The sequence below is a fragment of the Oncorhynchus mykiss genome, chromosome 24 (genome assembly GCF_057628025.1).
Source record: "Oncorhynchus mykiss isolate SJ-2025 chromosome 24, ASM5762802v1, whole genome shotgun sequence".
Lineage (NCBI taxonomy): Eukaryota > Metazoa > Chordata > Actinopteri > Salmoniformes > Salmonidae > Oncorhynchus > Oncorhynchus mykiss.
The window spans coordinates 38,342,485-38,361,101 of NC_143045.1; the positions used below are offsets into that span (position 1 = coordinate 38,342,485).

Below are 18,617 nucleotides of genomic sequence, written 5' to 3' on the forward strand. Positions count from 1 at the left end.
GTCCAGGTAGGCTGGTCTCAGACGATCCCACAGTTTCATCAGTTGTCCAGGTAGGCTGGTCTCAGACGATCCCACAGTTTCATCAGTTGTCCAGGTGGCTGGTCTCAGACGATCCCACAGTTTCATCAGTTGTCCAGGTGGCTGGTCTCAGACGATCCCACAGTTTCATCAGCTGTCCTGGTAGGCTGGTCTCAGACGATCCCACAGTTTCATCAGCTGTCCTGGTAGGCTGGTCTCAGACGATCCCACAGTTTCATCAGTTGTCCAGGTAGGCTGGTCTCAGACGATCCCACAGTTTCATCAGTTGTCCAGGTGGCTGGTCTCAGACGATCCCACAGTTTCATCAGTTGTCCAGGTGGCTGGTCTCAGACGATCCCACAGTTTCATCAGCTGTCCTGGTAGGCTGGTCTCAGACGATCCCACAGTTTCATCAGCTGTCCTGGTAGGCTGGTCTCAGACGATCCCACAGTTTCATCAGCTGTCCTGGTAGGCTGGTCTCAGACGATCCCACAGTTTCATCAGTTGTCCAGGTGGCTGGTCTCAGACGATCCCACAGTTTCATCAGCTGTCCTGGTAGGCTGGTCTCAGACGATCCCACAGTTTCATCAGCTGTCCTGGTAGGCTGGTCTCAGACGATCCCACAGTTTCATCAGTTGTCCAGGTAGGCTGGTCTCAGACGATCCCAGAGTTTCATCAGTTGTCCAGGTGGCTGGTCTCAGACGATCCCACAGTTTCATCAGTTGTCCAGGTGGCTGGTCTCAGACGATCCCACAGTTTCATCAGCTGTCCTGGTAGGCTGGTCTCAGACGATCCCACAGTTTCATCAGCTGTCCTGGTAGGCTGGTCTCAGACGATCCCACAGTTTCATCAGCTGTCCTGGTAGGCTGGTCTCAGACGATCCCACAGTTTCATCAGTTGTCCAGGTGGCTGGTCTCAGACGATCCCACAGTTTCATCAGCTGTCCTGGTAGGCTGGTCTCAGACGATCCCACAGTTTCATCAGTTGTCCAGGTGGCTGGTCTCAGACGATCCCACAGTTTCATCAGTTGTCCAGGTGGCTGGTCTCAGACGATCCCACAGTTTCATCAGTTGTCCAGGTGGCTGGTCTCAGACGATCCCACAGTTTCATCAGTTGTCCAGGTGGCTGGTCTCAGACGATCCCACAGTTTCATCAGCTGTCCTGGTAGGCTGGTCTCAGACGATCCCACAGTTTCATCAGCTGTCCGGGTGGCTGGTCTCAGACGATCCCACAGTTTCATCAGCTGTCCAGGTGGCTGGTCTCAGACGATCCCACAGTTTCATCAGTTGTCCAGGTGGCTGGTCTCAGACGATCCCACAGTTTCATCAGCTGTCCAGGTGGCTGGTCTCAGACGATCCCACAGTTTCATCAGTTGTCCAGGTGGCTGGTCTCAGACGATCCCACAGTTTCATCAGTTGTCCAGGTGGCTGGTCTCAGACGATCCCACAGTTTCATCAGTTGTCCAGGTGGCTGGTCTCAGACGATCCCACAGTTTCATCAGCTGTCCTGGTAGGCTGGTCTCAGACGATCCCACAGTTTCATCAGCTGTCCGGGTGGCTGGTCTCAGACGATCCCACAGTTTCATCAGCTGTCCAGGTGGCTGGTCTCAGACGATCCCACAGTTTCATCAGTTGTCCAGGTGGCTGGTCTCAGACGATCCCACAGTTTCATCAGCTGTCCAGGTGGCTGGTCTCAGACGATCCCACAGTTTCATCAGTTGTCCAGGTGGCTGGTCTCAGACGATCCCACAGTTTCATCAGTTGTCCAGGTGGCTGGTCTCAGACGATCCCACAGTTTCATCAGTTGTCCAGGTGGCTGGTCTCAGACGATCCCACAGTTTCATCAGTTGTCCAGGTGGCTGGTCTCAGACGATCCCACAGTTTCATCAGCTGTCCTGGTAGGCTGGTCTCAGACGATCCCACAGTTTCATCAGCTGTCCGGGTGGCTGGTCTCAGACGATCCCACAGTTTCATCAGCTGTCCTGGTAGGCTGGTCTCAGACGATCCCACAGTTTCATCAGTTGTCCAGGTGGCTGGTCTCAGACGATCCCACAGTTTCATCAGCTGTCCAGGTGGCTGGTCTCAGACGATCCCACAGTTTCATCAGTTGTCCAGGTGGCTGGTCTCAGACGATCCCACAGTTTCATCAGTTGTCCAGGTGGCTGGTCTCAGACGATCCCACAGTTTCTTCAGTTGTCCAGGTGGCTGGTCTCAGACGATCCCACAGTTTCATCAGTTGTCCAGGTGGCTGGTCTCAGACGATCCCACAGTTTCATCAGTTGTCCAGGTGGCTGGTCTCAGACGATCCCACAGGTGAAGAAGACGGATATGGAGGTCCTAGGCTGGCGTGGTTACACGTGGTTTGCGATAGTGAGGCCGGTTCGCCATACTGCCAAATTCACTAAAATGACATTGGAGGGGGCTTATGGTAGAGAAATGAACATTCAACTCTATGGCACCAGCTCTGGTGGACATTCCTGCAGTCGGCATGTCAATTTCACCCTCGCTCACAACATGAGACATCTGTTGCATTTTGTTGAGTGACAAAACCGCACATTGTAGAGTGACCTTTTATTATCCCCAGCACAAGGTGCACCTCTGTAATGATCATGGTGTGTAATCAGCTTCTCGATATGCCACACCTGTCAGGTGGATGGATTATCGTGGCAAAGTAGAAATGCTCACTAACAGGGATTTAAACACATTTTTGCACAACATTTTTTGAGAAACATTGGAACGTAATGGAACATTTCTGGGGCGTTTTATTTCAGCTCATGAAACACGGAACCAAACACTTGACATGTTTATATTTTTGTTCAGTGTATATAACACACACACACACACACACACACACACACACACACACACACACACACACACACACACACACACACACACACACACACACACACACACACACACACACACACACACACACACACACACATACACACAGGCATGAATAGACAGTTGGATATGGCAATTTTCAGAATTGCTAGCAAACTTTTTTTTAATTCGTGGGATTCTCTCCATAGGGGCAGCCTGGGCAACTGAAATGTCTGACCTTTTCCAACAGTCTGACTGTGAACATCTGAACTATTCCAACAGTCTGTCTGTGAACATCTGAACTATTCCAACAGTCTGTCTGTGAACATCTGAACTATTCCAACAGTCTGTCTGTGAACATCTGAACTATTCCAACAGTCTGTCTGTGAACATCTGAACTATTCCAACAGTCTGACTGTGAACATCTGAACTATTCCAACAGTCTGTCTGTGAACATCTGAACTATTCCAACAGTCTGTCTGTGAACATCTGAACTATTCCAACAGTCTGTCTGTGAACATCTGAACTATTCCAACAGTCTGACTGTGAACATCTGAACTATTCCAACAGTCTGTCTGTGAACATCTGAACTATTCCAACAGTCTGACTGTGAACATCTGAACTATTCCAACAGTCTGTCTGTGAACATCTGAACTATTCCAACAGTCTGACTGTGAACATCTGAACTATTCCAACAGTCTGTCTGTGAACATCTGAACTATTCCAACAGTCTGACTGTGAACATCTGAACTATTCCAACAGTCTGTCTGTGAACATCTGAACTATTCCAACAGTCTGACTGTGAACATCTGAACTATTCCAACAGTCTGTCTGTGAACATCTGAACTATTCCAACAGTCTGACTGTGAACATCTGAACTATTCCAACAGTCTGTCTGTGAACATCTGAACTATTCCAACAGTCTGTCTGTGAACATCTGAACTATTCCAACAGTCTGACTGTGAACATCTGAACTATTCCAACAGTCTGTCTGTGAACATCTGAACTATTCCAACAGTCTGTCTGTGAACATCTGAACTATTCCAACAGTCTGACTGTGAACATCTGAACTATTCCAACAGTCTGTCTGTGAACATCTGAACTATTCCAACAGTCTGACTGTGAACATCTGAACTATTCCAACAGTCTGTCTGTGAACATCTGAACTATTCCAACAGTCTGTCTGTGAACATCTGAACTATTCCAACAGTCTGTCTGTGAACATCTGAACTATTCCAACAGTCTGTCTGTGAACATCTGAACTATTCCAACAGTCTGTCTGTGAACATTTGTGCAAAAAACAAATTAAGAGACATGGATGCTTTAAAAAAAAAACTTAAAAAACTGATGATTCAAGAAGTGGTTGGAGGAGGTTAATCATAAACCAAATTTTAGAACCTTTTGAACAGATTGAGAATAGCCTCGTTATGTATTATTGTATATTTTATTATGTTACTTTCTTTTCTTTTTTTACTTTAGTTTATTTTTGTATTTATTTTCTTAACTTTATTTTCTTAAAACTGCGTTGTTGGTTAAAGGGCTTGTAGAGTAAACATTTCACCTGTTGTTTTCGGCGCATGTGACTAATAAAATTAGATTTGATTTGATGATTTGATTTGATTTTGTTTGGTTAAGGGTGAATTGGTGTGTGAGAGATATATTATGTATAACCTACCTAAAAACAAGAGGTGCACAGGTCAGATCAGGGATATTTCCTCTGCGTATTGAAACAGGTCAGATCGGGGATATTGCCTCTGCGTATTGAAACAGGTCAGATCAGGGATATTGCCTCTGTGTATTGAAACAGGTCAGATCAGGGATATTTCCTCTGCGTATTGAAACAGGTCAGATCAGGGATATTGCCTCTGTGTATTGAAACAGGTCAGATCAGGGATATTGCCTCTGCGTATTGAAACAGGTCAGATCAGGGATATTGCCTCTGTGTATTGAAACAGGTACGATCAGGGATATTGCCTCTGCGTATTGAAACAGGTCAGATCAGGGATATTGCCTCTGCGTATTGAAACAGGTCAGATCAGGGATATTGTCTCTGCGTATTGAAACAGGTCAGATCAGGGATATTTCCTCTGCGTATTGAAACAGGTCAGATCGGGGATATTGCCTCTGTGTATTGAAACAGGTCAGATCAGGGATATTGCCTCTGCGTATTGAAACAGGTTAGATCAGGGATATTGCCTCTGTGTATTGAAACAGGTCAGATCAGGGATATTGCCTCTGTGTATTGAAACAGGTCAGATCAGGGATATTGTCTCTGCGTATTGAAACAGGTCAGATCAGGGATATTGCCTCTGTGTATTGAAACAGGTCAGATCAGGGATATTGTCTCTGCGTATTGAAACAGGTCAGATCAGGGATATTGCCTCTGCGTATTGAAACAGGTCAGATCAGGGATATTGCCTCTGTGTATTGAAACAGGTACGATCAGGGATATTGCCTCTGCGTATTGAAACAGGTCAGATCAGGGATATTGCCTCTGTGTATTGAAACAGGTCAGATCAGGGATATTGCCTCTGCGTATTGAAACAGGTCAGATCAGGGATATTGCCTCTACGTATTGAAACAGGTCGGTATTGTGGTGAAATGGAAAAGGAAAAGACTAAGTAACTATTGTGACCTCGGAGAAATAGAGAATGAAACTCATTTTATCATCGGTTGCCCTTTCTACCATTATGTGGCTGAGCGATGAGGAGAAACTGAAATGGTTGTTTTTCCATTGTATTTTTCCGTTTGCTCAATTTTTAAATAAAGCCTGGAATAAAAGAAAAAGGCAGTTTATAATTTAATAATAAAAATTATTTAGCTCCAGATACCAAAGGGCATGTATGAATATACTGTAGATTGTGTGTAGGCCTCTATTGTGTGTAGGCCTCTATTGTGTGTAGGCCTCTGTTGTGTGTAGGCCTCTATTGTGTGTAGGCCTCTATTGTGTGTAGGCCTCCATTGTGTGTAGGCCAGGCCTCTATTGTGTGTAGGCCTCTATTGTGTGTAGGCCTCTATTGTGTGTAGGCCTCTATTGTGTGTAGACCTCTATCAAACTTGAATCTTCTCTGTGTACCAGACCGGGTTAAAACGCCTTCCGCTTTATTTTTCTCTATGTATTTATTTGTATCATTTTTACTGCTATAATTATAGCTATGATGTAGAGATGTATTATTTCACTCTTTATGCTGTGCGCACAGAACACCTGAAGAAGTATCATTGAATTATCATTGAATTATCACTGAGTCATTTTAATATTTGTTTATGTTGCCATTAATCCTATAAGGGATGGATTGCCAAGTAGCAATTTGACACAAAAATACAATTTAATGAAAAAAGGAATCCAATCATTCACTCTATACAGACACAAAGAGGTTCAGAGGCACACAAACACACACACGCACACAGGAAGGCATGGAACACGCATATAGGCACTTATATATAGATGGAACACGCATATAGACACTTATATACAGATGGAACACACATATAGGCACTTATATACAGATGGAACACGCATATAGGCACTTATATACAGATGGAACACGCATATAGACACTTATATACAGATGGAACACGCATATATGCACTTATATACAGATGGAACACACATATAGGCACTTATATACAGATGGAACACACATATAGGCACTTATATACAGATGGAACACGCATATAGACAGTTATATACAGATGGAACACGCATATAGGCACTTATATACAGATGGAACACGCATATAGGCACTTATATACAGATGGAACACACATATAGGCACTTATATACAGATGGAACACGCATATAGGCACTTATATACAGATGGAACACGCATATAGACACTTATATACAGATGGAACACACATATAGGCACTTATATACAGATGGAACACGCATATAGGCACTTATATACAGATGGAACACGCATATAGGCACTTATATACAGATGGAACACGCATATAGACACTTATATACAGATGGAACACGCATATAGGCACTTATATACAGATGGAACACGCATATAGGCACTTATATACAGATGGAACACGCATATAGACACTTATATACAGATGGAACACGCATATAGGCACTTATATACAGATGGAACACGCATATAGACACTTATATACAGATGGAACACGCATATAGGCACTTATATACAGATGGAACACGCATATAGACACTTATATACAGATGGAACACGCATATAGGCACTTATATACAGATGGAACACGCATATAGGCACTTATATACAGATGGAACACACATATAGGCACTTATATATAGATGGAACACACATATAGACACTTATATACAGATGGAACACTCATATAGGCACTTATATACAGATGGAACACTCATATAGGCACTTAGGGGTTAATAGTTTAATGATAAGTAGGGGTCAATGGTCTAATGTTAAGTAGTGGTCAGTGGTCTGATGTTAAGTAGTGGTCAATGGTCTAATGTTAAGTAGTGGTCAATGGTCTAATGTTAAGTAGTGGTCAGTGGTCTGATGTTAAGTAGTGGTCAGTGGTCTGATGTTAAGTAGTGGTCAGTGGTCTGATGTTAAGTAGTGGTTAGTGGTCTAATGTTAAGTAGTGGTCAGTGGTCTGATGTTAAGTAGTGGTCAATGGTCTAATGTTAAGTAGTGGTCAATGGTCTAATGTTAAGTAGTGGTCAGTGGTCTGATGTTAAGTAGTGGTCAGTGGTCTGATGTTAAGTAGTGGTTAGTGGTCTGATGTTAAGTAGTGGTCAGTGGTCTAATGTTAAGTAGTGGTCAGTGGTCTGATGTTAAGTAGTGGTCAGTGGTCTGATGTTAAGTAGTGGTCAGTGGTCTGATGTTAAGTAGTGGTCAGTGGTCTAATGTTAGGTAGGGGTCAGTGGTCTGATGTTAAGTAGTGGTTAGTGGTCTGATGTTAAGTAGTGGTCAGTGGTCTAATGTTAGGTAGGGGTCAGTGGTCTGATGTTAAGTAGTGGTCAGTGGTCTGATGTTAAGTAGTGGTCAGTGGTCTAATGTTAAGTAGGGGTCAGTGGTCTAATATTAAGTAGTGGTCAGTGGTCTGATGTTAAGTAGTGGTTAATGGTCTAATGTTAAGTAGTGGTCAGTGGTCTGATGTTAAGTAGTGGTTAGTGGTCTAATGTTAAGTAGTGGTCAGTGGTCTGATGTTAAGTAGTGGTCAGTGGTCTGATGTTAAGTAGTGGTCAGTGGTCTGAAGTTAAGTAGTGGTCAGTGGTCTAATGTTAAGTAGGGGTCAGTGGTCTAATATTAAGTAGTGGTCAGTGGTCTGATGTTAACTAGTGGTCAGTGGTCTAATGTTAAGTAGTGGTCAGTCGTCTGATGTTAAGTAGTGGTCAGTGGTCTGATGTTAAGTAGTGGTTAGTGGTCTGATGTTAAGTAGTGGTCAGTGGTCTGATGTTAAGTAGTGGTCAGTGGTCTGATGTTAAGTAGAGGTCAGTGGTCAATGTTAAGTAGTGGTCAGTGGTCTGATGTTAAGTAGTGGTTAGTGGTCTGATGTTAAGTAGTGGTTGGTTAGTGGTCTAATGTTAAGTAGGGGTCATTGGTCTGATGTTAAGTAGTGGTCAGTGGTCTGATGTTAAGTAGTGGTTAGTGGTCTAATGTTAAGTAGTGGTCAGTGGTCTGATGTTAAGTAGAGGTCAGTGGTCAATGTTAAGTAGTGGTCAGTGGTCTGATGTTAAGTAGTGGTCAGTGGTCTGATGTTAAGTAGTGGTCAGTGGTCTGATGTTAAGTAGTGGTCAGTGGTCTGATGTTAAGTAGTGGTCAGTGGTCTGATGTTAAGTAGTGGTCAGTGGTCTGATGTTATGTAGTGGTTAGTGGTCTGATGTTAAGTAGTGGTTGGTTAGTGGTCTAATGTTAAGTAGGGGTCAGTGGTCTGATGTTAAGTAGTGGTCAGTGGTCTGATGTTAAGTAGTGGTTAGTGGTCTAATGTTAAGTAGTGGTCAGTGGTCTGATGTTAAGTAGAGGTCAGTGGTCTGATGTTAAGTAGTGGTCAATGGTCTAATGTTAAGTAGTGGTCAGTGGTCTGATGTTAAGTAGTGGTCAGTGGTCTGATGTTAAGTAGTGGTCAGTGGTCTGATGTTAAGTAGTGGTCAGTGGTCTGATGTTAAGTAGTGGTCAGTGGTCTGATGTTAAGTAGTGGTTGGTTAGTGGTCTAATGTTAAGTAGGGGTCAGTGGTCTGATGTTAAGTAGTGGTCAGTGGTCTGATGTTAAGTAGTGGTTAGTGGTCTAATGTTAAGTAGTGGTCAGTGGTCTGATGTTAAGTAGAGGTCAGTGGTCTGATGTTAAGTAGTGGTCAATGGTCTAATGTTAAGTAGTGGTCAGTGGTCTGATGTTAAGTAGTGGTCAGTGGTCTGATGTTAAGTAGTGGTTAGTGGTCTGATGTTAAGTAGTGGTTAGTGGTCTGATGTTAAGTAGTGGTCAGTGGTCTGATGTTAAGTAGTGGTCAATGGTCTAATGTTAAGTAGTGGTCAATGGTCTAATGTTAAGTAGTGGTCAGCGGTCTGATGTTAAGTAGTGGTCAGTGGTCTGATGTTAAGTAGTGGTTAGTGGTCTGATGTTAAGTAGTGGTCAGTGGTCTAATGTTAAGTAGTGGTCAGTGGTCTGATGTTAAGTAGTGGTCAGTGGTCTGATGTTAAGTAGTGGTCAGTGGTCTGATGTTAAGTAGTGGTCAGTGGTCTAATGTTAGGTAGGGGTCAGTGGTCTGATGTTAAGTAGTGGTTAGTGGTCTGATGTTAAGTAGTGGTCAGTGGTCTAATTTTAGGTAGGGGTCAGTGGTCTGATGTTAAGTAGTGGTCAGTGGTCTGATGTTAAGTAGTGGTCAGTGGTCTAATGTTAAGTAGGGGTCAGTGGTCTAATATTAAGTAGTGGTCAGTGGTCTGATGTTAAGTAGTGGTTAATGGTCTAATGTTAAGTAGTGGTCAGTGGTCTGATGTTAAGTAGTGGTTAGTGGTCTAATGTTAAGTAGTGGTCAGTGGTCTGATGTTAAGTAGTGGTCAATGGTCTAATGTTAAGTAGTGGTCAATGGTCTAATGTTAAGTAGTGGTCAGCGGTCTGATGTTAAGTAGTGGTCAGTGGTCTGATGTTAAGTAGTGGTTAGTGGTCTGATGTTAAGTAGTGGTCAGTGGTCTAATGTTAAGTAGTGGTCAGTGGTCTGATGTTAAGTAGTGGTCAGTGGTCTGATGTTAAGTAGTGGTCAGTGGTCTGATGTTAAGTAGTGGTCAGTGGTCTAATGTTAGGTAGGGGTCAGTGGTCTGATGTTAAGTAGTGGTTAGTGGTCTGATGTTAAGTAGTGGTCAGTGGTCTAATTTTAGGTAGGGGTCAGTGGTCTGATGTTAAGTAGTGGTCAGTGGTCTGATGTTAAGTAGTGGTCAGTGGTCTAATGTTAAGTAGGGGTCAGTGGTCTAATATTAAGTAGTGGTCAGTGGTCTGATGTTAAGTAGTGGTTAATGGTCTAATGTTAAGTAGTGGTCAGTGGTCTGATGTTAAGTAGTGGTTAGTGGTCTAATGTTAAGTAGTGGTCAGTGGTCTGATGTTAAGTAGTGGTCAGTGGTCTGATGTTAAGTAGTGGTCAGTGGTCTGATGTTAAGTAGTGGTCAGTGGTCTAATGTTAAGTAGGGGTCAGTGGTCTAATATTAAGTAGTGGTCAGTGGTCTGATGTTAACTAGTGGTCAGTGGTCTAATGTTAAGTAGTGGTCAGTGGTCTGATGTTAAGTAGTGGTCAGTGGTCTGATGTTAAGTAGGGGTCAGTGGTCTAATATTAAGTAGTGGTCAGTGGTCTGATGTTAACTAGTGGTCAGTGGTCTAATGTTAAGTAGTGGTCAGTGGTCTGATGTTAAGTAGTGGTCAGTGGTCTGATGTTAACTAGTGGTCAGTGGTCTAATGTTAAGTAGTGGTCAGTGGTCTGATGTTAAGTAGTGGTTAGTGGTCTGATGTTAAGTAGTGGTCAGTGGTCTGATGTTAAGTAGTGGTCAGTGGTCTGATGTTAAGTAGAGGTCAGTGGTCAATGTTAAGTAGTGGTCAGTGGTCTGATGTTAAGTAGTGGTCAGTGGTCTGATGTTAAGTAGTGGTCAGTGGTCTGATGTTAAGTAGTGGTCAGTGGTCTGATGTTAAGTAGTGGTCAGTGGTCTAATGTTAAGTAGTGGTTAGTGGTCTGATGTTAAGTAGTGGTTGGTTAGTGGTCTAATGTTAAGTAGGGGTCAGTGGTCTGATGTTAAGTAGTGGTCAGTGGTCTGATGTTAAGTAGTGGTTAGTGGTCTAATGTTAAGTAGTGGTCAGTGGTCTGATGTTAAGTAGTGGTCAGTGGTCTGATGTTAAGTAGTGGTCAGTGGTCTGATGTTAAGTAGTGGTCAGTGGTCTAATGTTAAGTAGGGGTCAGTGGTCTAATATTAAGTAGTGGTCAGTGGTCTGATGTTAACTAGTGGTCAGTGGTCTAATGTTAAGTAGTGGTCAGTGGTCTGATGTTAAGTAGTGGTCAGTGGTCTGATGTTAACTAGTGGTCAGTGGTCTAATGTTAAGTAGTGGTCAGTGGTCTGATGTTAAGTAGTGGTTAGTGGTCTGATGTTAAGTAGTGGTCAGTGGTCTGATGTTAAGTAGTGGTCAGTGGTCTGATGTTAAGTAGAGGTCAGTGGTCAATGTTAAGTAGTGGTCAGTGGTCTGATGTTAAGTAGTGGTCAGTGGTCTGATGTTAAGTAGTGGTCAGTGGTCTGATGTTAAGTAGTGGTCAGTGGTCTGATGTTAAGTAGTGGTCAGTGGTCTGATGTTAAGTAGTGGTCAGTGGTCTGATGTTAAGTAGTGGTTAGTGGTCTGATGTTAAGTAGTGGTTGGTTAGTGGTCTAATGTTAAGTAGGGGTCAGTGGTCTGATGTTAAGTAGTGGTCAGTGGTCTGATGTTAAGTAGTGGTTAGTGGTCTATTGTTAAGTAGTGGTCAGTGGTCTAATGTTAAGTAGGGGTCAGTGATCTAATGTTAAGTAGTGGTCAGTGGTCTTATGTTAAGTAGAGGTCAGTGGTCTGATGTTAAGTAGAGGTCAGTGGTCTGATGTTAAGTAGAGGTCAGTGGTCAATGTTAAGTAGCGGTCAGTGGTCTGATGTTAAGTAGTGGTTAGTGGTCTAATGTTAAGTAGTGGTCAGTGGTCTAATGTTAAGTAAGGGTCAGTGATCTAATGTTAAGTAGTGGTCAGTGGTCTTATGTAAAGTAGAGGTCAGTGGTCTGATGTTAAGTAGAGGTCAGTGGTCTGATGTTAAGTAGTGGTTAGTGGTCTGATGTTAAGTAGTGGTCAGTGGTCTGATGTTAAGTAGAGGTCAGTGGTCTGATGTTAAGTAGAGGTCAGTGGTCTGATGTTAAGTAGTGGTTAGTGGTCTGATGTTAAGTAGTGGTCAGTGGTCTTATGTTAAGTAGAGGTCAGTGGTCTGATGTTAAGTAGAGGTCAGTGGTCTGATGTTAAGTAGGGGTTAATGGTGTGAGGATCCCTTTTGATGTTCCTGGGGTCTAATTGGGGGGGAATGTTTATAGTGGGACGCTTTATAAGATCAGTTACCTTCATTGGGAAACAGACTGCTTATGTAACAGATTTAATGAGGGGAACTGCAGGGGAAGGGGGGAAGTGTGTGAAGGGAGGAAGTGAGTGTGAATCTCTGTTGGAGTCCCTTCATCTTCTCCTCCCCTTCCTCTTGCCCTCCTGCTTCCCTCTAAACTTTAGTTCCTTGTGTAAGCAACTGTCAACTCCTTCACAGAAAGAGCATGTCAATCAATAATGAAAGTTTGAAGGAATACCAAATCTTCAAAAGGAGAAAACCTCTCTCTCTTCCTGGCCCTACCATGGAACTCTCAGCGGCTTCCAGCCTTCTGGAAGCATCTGCCAGTCGACATGGTTACAGAGACAGGAAGTGGATCTGATTTTGAGGTGGAGTTTAGCAAAACAAAACTGCTGACACACACACACACTAACACACTAACACACACACTAACACACTAACACACTAACACACTAACACACACACACACACACACACACACACACACACACACACACACACACACACACACACACACACACACACACACACACACACACACACACACACACACACACACACACACACACAGTGGCCTACCTCCAGGACTTCTTTTTGATGATATTACCCAATATGGCTTCAGCTCTAAAAAAAGCAATGGAAGAAAGTGTCACAACTCCTCTCAGTGGTCAGTATCACATAGCTGACCATCACTTGCTGTTACAGTGACTTGATATAAAGACTTTTACTACAATGTCCTGACTCACTTTCCAGCAGCGTACACCTCCGCTGTGTCAAACAGATTGACCCCACTCTCATACGCTATGGTCATCAGCTGCTCGGCCACCTGGGAAAACACACAGAGATCAGAGGTCAAAGATGTCACACACACACACACACACACACACACACACACACACACACACACACGACATCACACTCAACACTTAACGTACACACGCATTCTCATCGTCATCGTCGTTATCACCATCAGATGTAGTAACCCCTGGTTAACCGCCAGGATTGAATCCTTCTATCTAACATCATAAGGCTGTTCGGTTGGTAGAAACACTGTCTGGCTCTGCTCCTCCTCTCAGTTCCACTGTCTTCCTTCTCTCGTCCAGGATACTGTAGACAGTGTTTCCAGTCTGCTTCTATAGTTGTCCCTCTCTAGAGAGCTGAGCTGCTCGTCTCTCCAGTGTGTTTGTGTGTCAGCGCAGCAGGCTGAGGCAGCAGACTTGACTGTGATTCACACAGACTGCAGATCATACGTCATCAGGCTGAATTGTTCCCAGATTCAATTCTCTTTTACAGTGCGCTTACTGCAATGAGGCTGTAAGTGAATTTTCTATAATTTCCCACTGCAGCGGTGTGAGAGCAAATGTGTGTCTCTTTGTGAGACTGGGAGTGTGTGTGTGAGACTAGGAGTGTGTGTGTGTGTGAGACTGGGAGTGTGTGTGTGTCTCTTTGTGAGACTGGGAGTGTGTGTGTGAGACTGGGAGTGTGTGTGTGTGTGAGACTGGGAGTGTGTGTGTGTCTCTTTGTGAGACTGGGAGTGTGTGTGTGTGTGAGACTGGGAGTGTGTGTGTGTGTGAGACTGGGAGTGTGTGTGTGTCTCTTTGTGAGACTGGGAGTGTGTGTGTGTCTCTTTGTGAGACTGGGAGTGTGTGTGTGAGAGAGACTGGGAGTGTGTGTGTGAGAGAGACTGGGAGTGTGTGTGTGTGTGAGACTGGGAGTGTGTGTGTGTCTCTTTGTGAGACTGGGAGTGTGTGTGTGTGTGAGACTGGGAGTGTGTGTGTGTCTCTTTGTGAGACTGGGAGTGTGTGTGTGAGAGAGACTGGGAGTGTGTGTGTGTGTGAGACTGGGAGTGAGTGTGTGTCTCTTTGTGAGACTGGGAGTGTGTGTGTGTGTGAGACTGGGAGTGTGTGTGTGTGTGAGACTGGGAGTGTGTGTGTGTGTGAGACTGGGAGTGTGTGTGTGTCTCTTTGTGAGACTGGGAGTGTGTGTGTGTCTCTTTGTGAGACTGGGAGTGTGTGTGTGTGTGTGAGACTGGGAGTGAGTGTGTGTCTCTTTGTGAGACTGGGAGTGTGTGTGTGTGTGAGACTGGGAGTGTGTGTGTGTCTCTTTGTGAGACTGGGAGTGTGTGTGTGTGTGAGACTGGGAGTGTGTGTGTGTCTCTTTGTGAGACTGGGAGTGTGTGTGTCTGTGTGTGAGACTGGGAGTGTGTGTGTCTGTGTGTGAGACTGGGAGTGTGTGTGTGTCTCTTTGTGAGACTGGGAGTGTGTGTGTGTGTGAGACTGGGAGTGTGTGTGTGTCTCTTTGTGAGACTGGGAGTGTGTGTGTCTGTGTGTGAGACTGGGAGTGTGTGTGTCTGTGTGTGAGACTGGGAGTGTGTGTGTCTGTGTGTGAGACTGGGAGTGTGTGTGTCTGTGTGTGAGACTGGGAGTGTGTGTGTCTCTTTGTGAGACTGGGAGTGTGTGTGTCTGTGTGTGAGACTGGGAGTGTGTGTGTCTGTGTGTGAGACTGGGAGTGTGTGTGTCTGTGTGTGAGACTGGGAGTGTGTGTGTCTGTGTGTGAGACTGGGAGTGTGTCTGTGTGTGAGACTGGGAGTGTGTGTGTCTGTGTGTGAGACTGGGAGTGTGTGTGTCTGCGTGTGAGACTGGGAGTGTGTCTGTGTGTGAGACTGGGAGTGTGTGTGTCTGTGTGTGAGACTGGGAGTGTGTCTGTGTGTGAGACTGGGAGTGTGTGTGTCTGTGTGTGAGACTGGGAGTGTGTGTGTCTGCGTGTGAGACAGAGTGTGTGTGTCTGTGTGTGAGACAGAGTGTGTGTGTCTGTGTGTGAGACTGGGAGTGTGTGTGTCTGTGTGTGAGACTGGGAGTGTGTGTGTCTGTGTGTGAGACTGGGAGTGTGTGTGTCTGCGTGTGAGACTGGGAGTGTGTCTGTGTGTGAGACTGGGAGTGTGTGTGTCTGTGTGTGAGACTGGGAGTGTGTCTGTGTGTGAGACTGGGAGTGTGTGTGTCTGTGTGCGAGACTGGGAGTGTGTGTGTGTCTCTTTGCGAGACTGGGAGTGTGTCTGTGTGTGAGACTGGGAGTGTGTGTGTCTGTGTGTGAGACAGAGTGTGTGTGTCTGTGTGTGAGTAACCGTCTCCCTATTTGAGTTGTAGAGGACTTTGGAAGCGTTACCACTAACAGAGTTCCCTAATCCAATCTCCTCTACCCCGCTGAGGATCTGTCCGTCAACTCTCTTAACATTATCTCTGCGGCTAGAAGTTAGGCAAGGATCCAAACCCTGGTGTGTGTGTGTGTGTGTGTGTGTGTCTGTGTGCGTGAGAGCGGACGATCCAACGCGTCGGATGAAAGTGGAGAGAGGGATTAAAAATAAATAAAACAGAGGAATGGAGCTGGAACACTGGCTGCTCAGAATGGATCTGGAACACTGGCTTCTCAGAATGGAGCTGGAACACTGGCTGTTCAGAATGGAGCTGGAACACTGGCTGTTCAGAATGGGGCTGGAACACTGGCTGCTCAGAATGGATCTGGAACACTGGCTGCTCAGAATGGAGCTGGAACACTGGCTGTTCAGAATGGAGCTGGAACACTGGCTGCTCAGAATGGAGCTGGAACACTGGCTGCTCAGAATGGGGCTGGAACACTGGCTGCTCAGAATGGGGCTGGAACACTGGCTGTTCAGAATGGAGCTGGAACACTGGCTGTTCAGAATGGAGCTGGAACACTGGCTGTTCAGAATGGAGCTGAAACACTGGCTGTTCAGAATGGGGCTGGAACACTGGCTGCTCAGAATGGGGCTGGAACACTGGCTGTTCAGAATGGAGCTGGAACACTGGCTGTTCAGAATGGAGCTGAAACACTGGCTGTTCAGAATGGAGCTGGAACACTGGCTGTTCAGAATGGAGCTGGAACACTGGCTGTTCAGAATGGATCTGGAACACTGGCTGCTCAGAATGGGGCTGGAACACTGGCTGTTCAGAATGGGGCTGGAACACTGGCTGCTCAGAATGGGGCTGGAACACTGGCTGCTCAGAATGGGGCTGGAACACTGGCTGTTCAGAATGGAGCTGGAACACTGGCTGCTCAGAATGGAGCTGGAACACTGGCTGTTCAGATTGGAGCTGGAACACTGGCTGTTCATAATGGGGCTGGAACACTGGCTGTTCAGAATGGAGCTGGAACACTGGCTGTTCAGAACGGATCTGGAACACTGGCTGCTCAGAATGGGGCTGGAACACTGGCTGTTCAGAATGGGGCTGGAACACTGGCTGTTCAGAATGGAGCTGGAACACTAGCTGCTCAGAATGGAGCTGGAACACTGGCTGTTCAGAATGGGGCTGGAACACTGGCTGCTCAGAATGGATCTGTAACACTGGCTTTTCAGAATGGAGCTGGAACACTGGCTGTTCAGAATGGAGCTGGAACACTGGCTGCTCAGAATGGAGCTGGAACACTGGCTGTTCAGAATGGATCTGGAACACTAGCTGTTCAGAACGGATCTGGAACACTGGCTGCTCAGAATGGGGCTGGAACACTGGCTGTTCAAAATGGAGCTGGAACACTGGCTGTTCAGAATGGAGCTGGAACACTGGCTGTTCAGAATGGATCTGGAACTCTGGCTGTTCAGAATGGAGCTGGAACACTGGCTGCTCAGAATGGGGCTGGAACACTGGAAGTTCAGAATGGAGCTGGAACACTGGCTGCTCATAATGGAGCTGGAACACTGGCTGCTCAGAATGGATGTGGAACACTGGCTGCTCAGAATGGGGCTGGAACACTGGCTGCTCAGAATGGATCTGGAACACTGGCTGCTCAGAATGGAACTGGAAGACTGGCTGTTCAGAATGGGGCTGGAACACTGGCTGCTCAGAATGGAACTGGAACACTGGCTGTTCAGAATGGAGCTGGAACACTGGCTGCTCAGAATGACTGGTGACAAAATGAGCTTATCTCAAAGTGGTTGTAATAGAGCAGGGACAATATACTGTGAAATTAAACACTGATTGATGACTGACAGAGAGACAGAAAGATAAAGAGAGTAATAGAGACAAGGAGAGAGAGACTTAGAGAGAGGTGAAGAAATACTTGGGGAGAGATAATGTACTTGTTAAATGTTCCTAAAAGCCACCCAATGTGAAAACTGTCGTCTTCAGCACTAGGTCAATGGGCTTATCTATAAACTGAGATATGACCTTCTCTGGTATAACACAGCAGAGAGAGAGAGAGAGATAGGGTTTTACCTTTGTTCATTATCTACTTCACTTCCTATGGCAATGTTAACATATGTTTCCCATGCCAGTAAAGCACTTAAATTGAAATTAATTGTATTGATAGAAAAGAGGAGAGTAAGAGTGTGGTGGAAGGAGGAGTTTCAGAGAGAAGAAGAGGCTAATTGAATGAGAGGGAAAGGGAGAAGAAAGCAGAACAGAAACAAGGAGACGTAGGGAGAAAAGGAGAGAGAGAAAGTCTGGAAGACAAGGTCATGGTTACTCTGACACGACTTCATAATCACATTCACTCACTGCAATTTAAAAATCCAATTACTGCTAATCTCTACACTGTCACCACACGGACCTCCCTACCGTCTACTTACTGCAACCCCCAGAGCCAAACACCAGCCCAAATTCCCAAGTCACCGTCAAACCACCACCCAAAATTGTCACCCTGTTACACAATAGGTGTTGTGTGTGTTCATATTGTCCCCCTGTCACAACGCACCATGAAAAAACACTCAACTATGGTGTAGATAGTATACTATTCACGGTAGTGTTTTTGTGTTATTATCTTTGGCATAGAAGTGGAGGCTTTCTCCTTGAGGAAACCTACTGGAGACATACTAAAAGAGCACATTTTCCATATCCTGTAAATAAAGTAGGGAGGTATGGTGGCTTGTTAAAGTATTCACCACCTTTGCATTTTTCCTATTTTGTTGCCTTTGGGTTTGAATCATTTGATTTACACGACATGCCTACCACTTTGAAGATGCACATTTTTTTTCTTCTTGTGAAACAAACAAGAAACAAGACAAAACAATGGAAAACTTGAGCGTACATAACTATTCACACCCTCAAAGTCATTTCTTTGTAGAGACACCTTTTGCAGCAATTACAGCTGCAAGTCTCTTGGGGTATGTCTCTATAAGCTTGGCACATCTAGCTACTGGGATTTTTTGTCCATACTTCAACGCAATACTGCTCCAGCTCCTTCAAGTTGGATGGGTTTCTCTGGTGTACAGCAATC

The 18,617-nt window shown here is 45.1% G+C and overlaps 1 protein-coding gene across 3 annotated transcripts in view; it reads right to left on the minus strand.

The window, feature by feature from the left end:
* kcnab1a (potassium voltage-gated channel subfamily A regulatory beta subunit 1a) overlaps positions 1–18,617 on the minus strand; it is a 174,266-nt gene that overhangs the window by 29,327 nt on the left and 126,322 nt on the right. For all 3 annotated transcript variants that reach the window (XM_090218946.1, XM_036962191.2, XM_036962192.2), the window contains exons 4-5: positions 13,136–13,215; positions 12,969–13,013 (exon numbers count right to left, since the gene is read on the minus strand). In XM_090218946.1, coding sequence (XP_090075072.1) covers positions 12,969–13,013; positions 13,136–13,200 — 110 coding nt within the window. In that variant the 5' untranslated portion in view covers positions 13,201–13,215. The remainder of the gene's footprint in view (positions 1–12,968; positions 13,014–13,135; positions 13,216–18,617) is intronic.